The sequence below is a fragment of the Limulus polyphemus genome, unplaced genomic scaffold (genome assembly GCF_000517525.1).
Source record: "Limulus polyphemus unplaced genomic scaffold, Limulus_polyphemus-2.1.2 Scaffold346, whole genome shotgun sequence".
In the NCBI taxonomy this organism is placed as follows: Eukaryota; Metazoa; Arthropoda; class Merostomata; order Xiphosura; family Limulidae; genus Limulus; species Limulus polyphemus.
This window is the reverse complement of record NW_013665956.1, coordinates 542,512-554,970: the sequence shown is the minus strand read 5'-3', so window position 1 is coordinate 554,970 and position 12,459 is coordinate 542,512. Positions and strand designations below refer to the sequence as shown.

General features: G+C 34.6%; 1 protein-coding gene across 4 annotated transcripts in view; it reads left to right on the top strand.

The window, feature by feature from the left end:
* The window catches only part of LOC106457570 (RNA-binding protein 4B-like), a 112,131-nt gene that overhangs the window by 14,349 nt on the left and 85,323 nt on the right, over window positions 1-12,459 (top strand). For all 4 annotated transcript variants that reach the window (XM_022383562.1, XM_022383563.1, XM_013917006.2 and 1 more), the window contains exon 3: window positions 4,902-5,024. In XM_022383562.1, the coding sequence (XP_022239270.1) occupies window positions 4,902-5,024 (123 nt within the window). The remainder of the gene's footprint in view (window positions 1-4,901; window positions 5,025-12,459) is intronic.

Below are 12,459 nucleotides of genomic sequence, written 5' to 3'. Positions count from 1 at the left end.
GAATCAACACAGATTATAACACGAAAACATAAATGTTTAGACTAAATAGCTTAATTCTCATAACATTATACATTTATATATATTTATTTTTATTATAATGACCTTTCACATATGCCTGGCTAACAATACACAAGTTACAACAACGCGGCTCATGTGCACTCATGTTACTGTATCCAATAACATAAAACTGACCTTTGGTCTGTACAAAGTAACTTGTCTTGGCTGTGTTTTAGTAGACTAGTATTTTGTGAAATATAGTCACATTTCAATTATTATACATTATATAAGTATATAGATTATTGCTATTTTGAAATAAGTTCTTAAACTTGTTTTTCTTAAAACATAGAACAAAAAATAAAGAAGCAAAGCAAACAATTATGACCTTTGTATTCGGTTGCTGCTTGACGTAGGTTGCTAAGACTTTAAAAATTTTGCATGTGGAGGATATGAAACAAAATATTTTTTTAAGGTTGTATACATACATTTGAATAACTAAAAAATCATAAATTACTACATTAATACCATAGAATTCCTCTATACTTTTTCAAGCTTTGTAACTAAGATGTATTTTAGACTAAAAAAATATGAAATTTCAAGCAGACTAAAGACACAAACTACCTCCTTCAAATCGTGGTTCGAAAGAACGAGATGGTGTCCTCTCATATGAAAATGGCTGAGAAAGTCACTAGGGGGACATTCTGAGCATCCGATGGGTTATTTATGTCATATAGAAGTAAGTGTATATAAGGGAATGTTTCCAAAAATGGAAAGAGGTGAGTGGGGTGCCACTGTGTTTGATTTATTACATGACCAATATCTTAGGAAATAGAAAAGTTAAGAGGCTCTTATTTTGTATTCTAGCTTGTCAATATCTGTAATTTGAGTTTCTAATTTGTACAATACTATAGAGTTAATAATTTGATTTCACAAACATCTAATTTGAACCAGTGCTACATCCAACATATCACGTGACACACAAAAATCGATGTTTATATGTGTTTTTAATATTTATTTTTAAATTAAAAATAGAGTAATGGATATTACTAAAATTTGAATTATAATCTACAGTTTGATACCAAACCTACTGACATAAATTCATGAAATAGTAGTTAAATAAAATTTTGAACGAGTCAACAAACGAGATGATCTGGCCTTTCACTATGATCTGTCTTGAAAGGGTAAAGAGGAGTAGACAAGAGGTTTCAAAAGAATGAAGTAGTGGGTGGGTCTACCCATGTAGGTTTGCAAAATATTTTGATATCTCAAGAAATTAGAAATGTGAGAGGAACTTGTTGTGTATTCTAGTTTCTAAATGTCTGAAGTTTGAATTTGCAACTTGTTAACAGTTTAGACATTTTATGGTAGGCATAATAAAATAAATTATAAACTGAAGAATAAGACAAGAAGACATGCCATATGACATAAAAAGCATATTTGGAATTTTTTTTAAATATTTTCTTTAAACTTAAGAAATTATAACACTTATAATATTATAATTTGAATTATAAACTACATTGTGATGTCGATTTTATTGACATATGATAATAAATTTGTTTAAATTTTGAAAATGTCTAAAATGTGACAAGCACCCTTTGACTTGTCTGTAGAGATAGGGTTAACTAAACGTACCTCAATTTGTTCCACAAAAAAACATTTTTCTCATCATTCTGAAACATCTTAATCTTTTTATAAGCTTGAGTTAAAAACTAGGACTGTAATTATTGCAGAAGTTGGTTACAAACGTCTTTTCTTCTATAATTAATACTTGAAACTGTCACTAATTACCGAAATTCCATAATTACAGAAATGGGGAAAGGAAAGATAGTTGTATATTTCACAAATATTTCATTTATTACTGCCATAGTTTTGCATCTAAAGGCATCACCAGGTACATTACCAAGCTAAGCTTTTATCACTTTTCTATGATCTCTACTTGATTCTGTACTGAACTGGAAACCATATTAGTTAATACAGGTGAATATAAAAGAGCTTTCATTATGTATTTATATCACTAGCCTGTGATTTCTTATAGTTAAGATACAGGTAATTTACTTAACACCCTAACATTGAAGTAGAGAAACAATAATTAATTAAAATCAATAAATCAACTCTTGTATTGAAGTTACCATACTGAAATTGTTGTTGTTTTGTTGAAAATTATTTCCTCTTAGGGACTATAAGTGCTGTATAATTGTCAGAAAAACAGTCAGAAAATTTCTAAACACTAATGTTTAACGTTTTCATTTAAAGTGACCTGAAATTAACCCAAAATCAAAATTTGCTATTTAAAAAAAAAATTTATATTGTATACATTTTGATCCTGAAAAGTTTAACAGAGAAAAATATGTATAAGAATAACTAATTTGTTTGGTGCATTTTTGCCCTTGGACAAAAGGTGAACCGAGCTGGGCACCAAAAGGTTAAAATCATTAAATAGTCACTAGTTGAAGTTTATTGTCAGAGCTAGTTAGGTGAGCTAGACATTTAATTTGTGGTTTATGTGGTAGCCACTGATGATCAATAATTTCTATGTTGCAACTCATTTTTGCCAAATCAACACCATGTTGGCAATTAACATGAATTAAAACTCAATACAATCATAAGTTATCCTTTAAGCAAAAGATAAAATAAGCCACAGTAAATCTTCAGTGGAGAGATTTACTTGATAATAATTGAATGAGATAACATATCATTGTTTACTTCCTCAAATATTTTGACTACTTGGCTTGTGTTAAAAATTGACCTAGCTTCATTTCTAACAGTTCTTGTTGCAAAGTTAGAAAGCCAGAAAAACTGTGACAGTTATGGAACATTGTCTGTTTTTTACTTGTGATTATTCTGTGTTCTTTAGTGCATTATTTAATTAAAAAATTATTTAATACAGTAGTATCAGTAGTAGGGCTAATTGTCATCAAAAGTCAACAGCTAAAAGAGAAGACCCAGGTAAGTACTTTATTTCTTGTTTTTCATGTGTATTATTTATTTATTTATTATTATTATAAAAATAACTGAAATGTAAAAAATAGGAACTTTTTAGGTTAGATTAGATAAAATAAAGCATAGTATTAAAATTTTTATGAGGTACATTCGTGAGCAACTAGTAAGTATCCTGTGTATCATAATTTGATAGGGTAATGTAAGCTCCATGTTTGCCAAGTGATTTACAAACCTTATAACTGTTATTAGTTATAAACGGTTCAAAGGGCAGTAAAACAATAAAATTTATGCACAAACAGATGTATACTATTACATCTTTAAAGTTACTTAAGATAAACGTGTAGTTTCATGTTACAATTTGAAGTCATTTTAGAAAAAAAGGATAATTTAGGTTTTTTTTTATGGTTGAGGTTGGTCAAATTGACTGAATGGGTATAGAGTTAGGGTAGAGAAAATAACAGGTAAAATATAAAGTGAAAGTATTTCATTATGAATTCTAATCGTATGTCTACAAATGCCTCTTAAGGATTACTGAAAGCTTGCAAAATTACTGGAAGATACACAAAACATTAAAATTTATAGTATGGAAAATGAAGGTCAATTTATGGTAATGAACTTGGCTGATTTGACCAAGCTCGTAGTGAGAGAGTTAAGATGAAGTCAGTTAGGTTCAAGGTAAGAGAATAAAAACACTGTTTCCATAAGGAGATAAAAAATATTTCTAAGAGAGAAAGAAAAGCTTTGAAGAAATGATAGAATTGTTCAAAAAAGTGATGTAGTATTTTGTTTCTTATGGAAACCAGTTATTATAGGAATATGGCATTAAGAAAAATAAAGAACAGTTTGATAAAAAAAAGGATTTGATTTTTTTTTTATACATATTAATCTTGAAGTGAAACCACTTTGAATTAAGAGTTTTTATATAAATATAGTTAAAAAACATGGCTAAAACTAACAATGAATCACTGGTGACTTTCATAATTGAATGTCCTTTATCTTTGTGAAGCTAGGTGACAGTATTTTTGCTAAGAATATTGTTGATCGAGATCAGTTTATATGTCATAAATAAAGTAAATTTTCAATAAATAATGATTTCTCTTACTTATGTGTTATTTAAATTATGATAAACTTAACAATAAATAATATTCAAGAAATAAGGGTTTGAGTCATTTGGAATTATTACCATCATCTACCATATTTCTAAGCCTATCTACACTTACCATAATTTACTGCTCTCCACACTATTCATTTTATGTTGTTTATAATCTGCCATACTCAGTGGTATTTAAACTTTTTTGTTTTCAGAGCTGAGCTTCATTAGTAGTACTTCAGATCATATGCTATGACATTATACAAAGATGTGAACAAAATGTTTAGCAAGAAAATAAATAGAAAGAAAAGGAAAATCACATTATAAAGAACATTTTTTCCCTTGGTATAGGGGTAAAAATATTAAGTGTTTTGTTGATTAAATAGAATTATTATTAATTTTACTTAAACTTTGAAATTTGATATCAAGATGTACTCAACATAAAGCTGCTTGCTAGTCTGAATAGGGTTAATTCAATTTTGCCAAATATAATCAATTTTATTGCCAGTCGGTATATTTTTTGTACTAGATGTTATTCAGAGATGATAATTGGTATTGGTTGCTCTCTTTTTACAAACTTCTAGCATAAAAATTAATTTGTTAATTAAAACTAATATTATTAATTCAGAAAAGTGAACCTTATTTTGGGGGTCTTTAAAAATTACTTGTCTGAAATAACAGTGATATCATTCTATAGATCTTGTATAAATTCTAATTTCCTGAATTAAATTTTGTGCAAAGATCAGTGTTTGTTTTCTTACTTTATTTAGAGCTTAAGAAAATGGAAAGAGCAAGAGTTAAAACTGTGGTAATCTCAGTTTTTATTACATCCCAGATGATAATTTTTATCTTAAAACTTTTTTTTTTTTTTTAGAAAAGCAGTAAGCTCTATATTGGCAATCTTCCTGAGACTTGTTCCAATGATGACCTACACACATTGTTTTCCAAGTATGGAGAAATAGAAGAATGTGATGTTGTAAAAAATTATGGGTTTGTGGTAAGTTATTCCATTTAAATATAGTTGTTTTTCAGTGTGCCAATTAAAGTATGGAATTGTGGTCACTTTTAATCAAACAATTTGAAACCATTATTTTAGTGACCGTTTGCACACATAAAATTCTAAGTATTGAGAAATATAGTGAATATAATGAAGGAGTTAAGAAGTTTTGGTGAGTTGGTCATTTGATATGAAGCAGTTATTTCTTAGTTATCTTTAATTAAATTGTGTGTAGCAATTTTCATTAACCCTTTCACCCTGATGGGTTTAACCTTGCATGTCACGTGTGGTCTTTTAGTGAGTTATTTTCAAAATTTTATAAAGTAACTTTATTATTACTATATATCAATGAAATTGGCATCAAACCTGGTTTGTATTTGAAATATAGTTCAAAAGAAAATATATTACAAAATAAATATCAGTTTGTATGTGTCACATAGTACCTCCTCGTGTTGCTCAGTTTATATTTTTTACGTCTGCCATATATGTCTAAAGTTGGCTAATGAATTAAAAACTGGAATTTTAGATACTGGCAAGCTAGAATATAAATTTAGAACTTCCCACAGATTGATTTGCTGAGATATCAATGTATCTAGCAAATTAACTAGTGACTTCTCCTCCTACTCCATTCTCGTCTAGTCCCACCTCCTTTTATTAAGAGCCTGTTTATAACCAATATAAAGGACAAGTTGTGCTTCATGTGATTGTCAGTTTTGTCATTTTTCTTTATTGTTCTATATTTTAAGAAAACTAAAACTTAAGCATTTATAAGTGCACACACATACACACACACACAAATAATGTATGGTAGCCAGAATATCAGTGTAATTTGCAAAATATTGATATTACAGTTACATTTGTGTGTACTTGTAGGGATATGTAGTTAGGCCTACTGAACTTATGTTTTTCTAATTATCTAAATTGATGTAAAATAAAAGCGAATGATGCAACATTACAAACTTTACAACTTATATTTATTCGAAAAACATTTAGAAAGGTATAGTAAAAGAAAGCAGTGAAAAACTTGTATTAACTCATGTATATAAATGTATGCAAATACTCAATATGTACATTCAAGAACTGAAACAAACGTGAAGTTACACAAAGATCACATTCTTGAACAAATTGTATACAACGGTTCAAGAATGTGAACAACTTTGAGAAAACACATACATAAAGTTGTGCATAGAAACTGTAAATGGATGCAAGTTTATATACATGTATTTCACATAACTATATAGGTATATTTACATTTTAGAGAATGCACATAAAAAGGAGTACCGTACATACAAGTGTATGAAAAGAAAACTGCAAAAATATGGAAGTTATACACATTTTGATATAGGGAATTGTATACAAATGTTCAAGAATGTGAAGAACTTTCAGAAGACATGAAGCTCTGCACAGAATATACTATAAAATGAGGGAGTATCATACATACAAATGTATGAATAACAAAAGAAAACTTTACAAAAAACATTTCAGTCAAAAACATTGTAAAAAAGAAACATTGCTGTACATTCAAATACAATAAAGAATGCTAAGATACTACTGTCTAAGATATTTGTAAATTATTAGAGAAATTTAAAACTATTTGTTAGAGGAAAAGAAAGAACTGTATTTGTAAAAGGAAAAGAGTAGACACTTTTACCTAGTACATTAACAATACTTTAGTGAAACTTTCATAAATGGATTTATTTTTGTTTTATGTTGTTATAACATGCAAAATAAATCAGCTATGATTCTTTCGGCAGTGTTGGTTATGTACTAAGTAAAAGCTCAACTCTGCAAATTGTTTCATACAAAGATACTGTGTGAGTATCCTGTTGTCTGTAAGGCACAGTCTGTATCTTTTCTCTTTACTTTGTTTGACAAGTGTTGGATAATGTCTATCAAGAGTGAGTCTCGGGGGAGAAGAGTCCTGTACAGTTCTTGTAAGTGGAATACCAGAAGGTCCGTGTCTGCTCTGAAGTAAAGACTCAATAAGAGAAGTGATTGGCTCCATCCTGAAGGACTTCTGTGCTAATTGTGACTGGTTGGTCTTTGTCTTAGAGAGAATAAAAGCATTGACTTTGATAAAGTCCATTGGCTGGAAAAAGTTTTTTGTACCATTTTACTAACCTTCATTCAGTTGAATGGTAGCTGAGGAATTGGTCATTGAGGTCCACTCCTCCCATGAATGTGTTGTACTCTACAACTAGCTGAGGTTTTATAGCCTCAGCATCCCTTCCTCCTATAGTTGTCATGGTACTGGAGCGTAAAGTAGAAAGAGCATAGATGTCTGGTTTGTCCATTCACTTCACTGATGTCAGACTTTCACATTTAAAAAATGTGCTTCACCTCACTGTAGAGTTGTTGCAACCAGTTCCCATGGGAAATGCAGTCTGTCCTTCCTGTTTGTCCCACAAGCATAAGTCCCAACAGCCAACACTTTATCAATCAAATGAGGGGAAGTGTAGAAGTTGTCCAGGAAAAGAGTGTCCTAGTCCGTTGAATCTGTCCATCGGGCCCATGACAATATTGTCTGCTAAACTTCTGGCTGGCATTTGTTCCTCCTTTGCCTACGTAGATCTTGAATTTCATACAGTATCCACATACAGCATTTTCCAGGACCCAAAACTTGATACCCCACTTGACTGGTTTCTTTGGTAGGTATTGGAGAAAACTAATTCTACATTTTTTACCCAACATTTGATCATATATAGACAGTTCCTTGTTAGGAGAATAGTGGGAAACAAAGGATTTCAGAAGAAGGTCTATGATAGGTTTAACCTTAAAAAGTTTATCATGGCTAGGGTGAGTCATAGGAAGAGCATTAGAGTTGTTATTGAAATGTAAGTAGTTATGGAGAGCTAAAATCCTGTCCCTAAAGGAGATGTTAGTAAACCAAGGATTATGAAAGGGAAGATAGATAGACCAATAGTCAGGAATAGAAAGATGAGGTTTAAGGACCCACAACTATAGCTAGACCAACTATAGTTAAGATAACATCAACAGTAACATCTGTCCACATTACTGTATTTATTTTTCATGTGCATATCTGTTCATTTCACCTACAATATGGGGAAGGATCAGTCCTAGCACTCACTGTAGCTCTACCACTACCTCTACTCCTCTTAGCTCTGCTTCTTCCCTGTGGTGGTGGTGATGCTTGTTTTGATGTATCTGGCAGCAGCGAGTCCAGAACACTCATCCAAATGAGTTTCACCAGCTACATCTTGATCTGTCCATACGACAAAGTCAAGAATAGCTGTTCTACATTTTGTGGGCAACTGAGCTCGTAGACAGATTCTGTCAGAAACATTGAAATTGAAGCATCAGGTACTTCAACATCTCATTCCTCTGATTGAATACCTTCTGATGATGATGAGGAAGAAAGATTTCAAAGAACTGAATCTCTTCCTCAGAAAGATTTTTTCTTCTTCAGCTCCTCAACTTTTAACTTCTTGTTTATCCAATTCTAAAGGAAAAGAAATGCACATTGCATGTAAATTATATGTATTCTGTGATGTGTATTATATGTATTCTGGAATGTGTATGTAAATTATATGTATTCTGTTGCATGTAAATTATATGTATTCTGTGATGTGTATCATAATTTCACAAGCAGTGCATGATATGCTAAAATACAGAAACAGTTGTAATGGATTCCGATACGGTACTTCCCATCGCTATATTAGCTATTCTCATTCGATGCTTCTCTCTATGTGCAAATTTTTTCTTTGCGCATGCAACAAGCTTTCTGCTCTCCCCTATTGGAATCAAATGATTCCAACATGTCTCTCATGTAAGTCATTATGCGTCACACTCCACTAATAGGAGTGTGACATACTTGCGTGATGCATGTGACTCTCTCAATATGCCACTACTGAACTATCACTTCTTGATTGACAGCACTTGTGCTTGGATGTGTTCCTTTTTTATTTGTTTAAAGTTCCATGCTTTTGGCTCACAAAGTGGTCTTTTATTTTGACTTCTGGTTTCTGTTAAGGCTGTTTCGTAACTTCACTTTAATCCCAGTTTATTACAATCACATTGTTATTTATACTTTTTATTATTGGTTGACTTTTCCTCATTATGAGTTCCGAAGTTCATGTTACCACTTTGGGGGTCACACCTGCGAATAGCACAATGTCTGAGGCCTCTCGTGTGGCTGAGCCTGTTCAAGTGGGCGAGGACTTACATCACCTATTTCTACTGCCTGATTTTGCAGTATCTTCCCATGTCTCACTTGAGCAGTCAGTTATGCTTGATACGGCCTTTTTGGATTTTGTTTTTCAGTTATGTGACATTTTGTCCCATTCTCCTGTTTTCTAGGAACCACGTTCTTCCATATTATGACTAATCTTCCCATCCCTATTTGTCCCCCCATAGATATTTTAGTACATGTTGATCAATATGCTTCACAATTAAGTGATGTAATTAGCATGCCTTGTTCCCCACGGGCTTCAGATCAGTTACTCTTGCATGCAGACTGTCCTTTTCTGGACCAGTAGTTGTTAGGTTCCATTTTGCCTGTTTGAAGTACACTCTCCGAACCTCCGTAAATCTGACCCATACTCAAATTTCCCACCTTTGCCTTATCCTCACAACTCATTTACGGTATCTATCTACCATTCATCTCCTCCCTGAGGTTCTCCACCAAGATCTTGAGGGGTTTTTTTGAGGGCATCCTCTCCCTTCTTTTCTCCATGTTGGCTTGTTTGTCATCTTTGGCTCTGGCTCCACACATGTGGTTTCTCTGTTGTTGGGACCTTCTCGTATGGATGACACCTGAACTCGTGTCCATTTGCCATCATCTTATCTTTGATTCATTGGAATCATGAATTGCATTCTTTCCAACATTGTTGCCCATTTGTCTTAGTTCGGAGCCCAATATGGCACCTGTTACTGTTTCCTGTCCCTCCCCTTCCCAACCCTTACCTGTCCCTTCTTCTTGGGGTGTCTTGTCTAATCATTTTCATCACTTCGCCAGTGGTATTGGTTACTACCTGGTGGGAGCTTGGCTTGCTAATTATCTTCATCAATGTCATCCTTTTATTAAGGATCATTGGGTTCTTCAAGTTTTATCAAAAGGATTCGTGATCCCATTTTTTTTCCCACCTCCCGTGTCTCCAGTACCTGTTTCCTCTCCCCCCCACACACACATCAGGATCCAAGGATCAGCCAGGATCTGTCGAAGGCGGTTCAGGAGTTACTATCTCAGCAGGCCATCAAATCTGTTTTACATCCTTCACCAGGTTTTTATTCCAGACTCTTTGTTGTTCCCATGAAAGCTGGGACTAGAGGCCTGTCATCAGTTTGTCCTTATTTCCTGTTTGTCTCAGTTGGAGCCCAATATGGCACCTGTTTCTATTTCCCATCCCTGTTTTACCCAACCTTTACCTGTCCTTTCATTTTTTGGGTGCCTCGTCTCATTGTTTTCTTCCACGACACTCGTCACTTCACCAACAGTACTGGTGACTAATTGGTGGGAGCTTGGCTTACCAGTTTTCTTCATCATTGGCATCCTTTTTGTCAAGGATCATTGGGTTCTTCAAGTTTTATTGGAAAGAGTTGCAATCCCATTTTTCTTCCACCTCCCTTGCATCCTATACCTATTTCCTTCCCTCCACCTCGGGATCCCAGGGTCAGCCAGTGTCTGTTGGAGGCGGTTCAGGGACCACTATCTCAGCAGGCCATTGAACCTGTTCTACATCTTTCACCAGGTTTCTATTCCAGACTTTTTGTTGTTCCCAAGATAACTGGGACTGGAGGCCTGTCATCAATTTGTCTCGCCTCAATTGCTTCGTTCAACTTCCCTGTTTTGCCATGGAGTCATTACTCATCCTATGGTGTGTGTTTTCTCTGGGCTTATGGATGATCAAGATGGACGTCATCAATACTTATCTACACATCCGTATCTCAACACGGTTTTGTTCGTATCTTCGGTTCGTTTATCACAAGGTAGTAGACCAATTTTGTTCTCTACCCTTTGGGCTTTCTTCTGTCTCTTATGCTGTCTGTCAGGTGGTCAGAGCTTTTGCTCACCATCTTCATGTTCTGGGGTTGTGATTCCACCATTATATGGATTACTGGCTTCTTCCGACTCATTCCAAACTGGAATCAGCCAGCCATTCCCATCAGCTTCTTCTAGTGGCTTTCCGGGTGGGCTGGTTAATCATATTAGAGAAGTCCTTCCAACCAACCAACCAACCCAATATCTCATCCGCTTGGGTGTCCTTTTTAGCATTCATCTCAATCGGACACAACCTTCTACTCTATGACTTCGTTCCATGGAACTGTTAGTTTGCCATGCCCTTTCTGCTCATGAGGTTCTATTGCTTTTGAGGATTTGGCTTTAATGACGTCACTGGTCCCCCTCAGTTGTGTGCATATGCAATCCCTTCAGTTGGCTCTTCAGGATCAATGGAACCTTGTACATGATCCCTTGTCAGCTCTCGTTACCCTTCCTACTACTCTGGTGGATGATATACATTGGTAGTTGGACAAGGCCCATGCATTGGTGAGTCTCTCGCTTTCTTCTCCTTGTTTGGATTTACATCTTTTCATGGATGCATCCCTTCAAAGCTGGGGTGCATGGGTCAATCACCAGGAGACTTCAGGTCTTTGGTCTGTAGGCAAAATATCGTTGCATGTGAGCATCCTTGAGCTTCTTGTGGTCTGTCGGGTTTTGAATCACTTCCTTCCTCTCAGTGTCTGGCGATGATTCATTCTGGCAAGATATTTCTGTTTTCAAACCTTAGATCTACTATATTGGGCCCACATGCACTACATTCATCTCATTGAGTGTCACATCCCGAGTGCTTTCAATCTCATAGTGAATAGTTTTTCCTGCCCCAGCTAAATATATCTGATTGAGAGGCCTTTAGATCCCTTATTTTTCTGGTGACTTTGCAATCGGTGGGGTTTTCTCCACGTAAATGTATTTGCAACATACCTCAATCATAACTTACCCATCTTTTGGTCTTTGGTACCTCATCTTCAGGCTCTGGCTGTCAATGCCTTCAGCTATGATTGGTCCCACAAATTCCTTTATGTTTTCCTCTTATCTGATTATTTCATTGGGTGATCTCTCTCATCCATACCACTCCATGTCAAGTACTTCTGATCACTCCTTATTAGCTAGCTCAACCTTGGTTTCTACAGTTACTACAGCTGTAACATTTCCCTCCAGTACTTCTTCTTTTGTCTCCCCCCCATCTTTGTCAACCTCGGTCACTGGTTGTACATCATGTGTTTCATCTTCACACTTTGCTTTTATCCGGTCCTTGGCGAGGAGATCAGGTCTGCGACTCGGGGAAGGATTCCTTGCTGATCAACCTACTGTGGCTCGAGTGGTGGAGTTTCTCACATGGCCTTTTGACCAGTGGTCTTAAGTCTCCTCGCTATTGGGCTACCGTATCCCATACCTTTCGTTTTTCCCGATACTGTC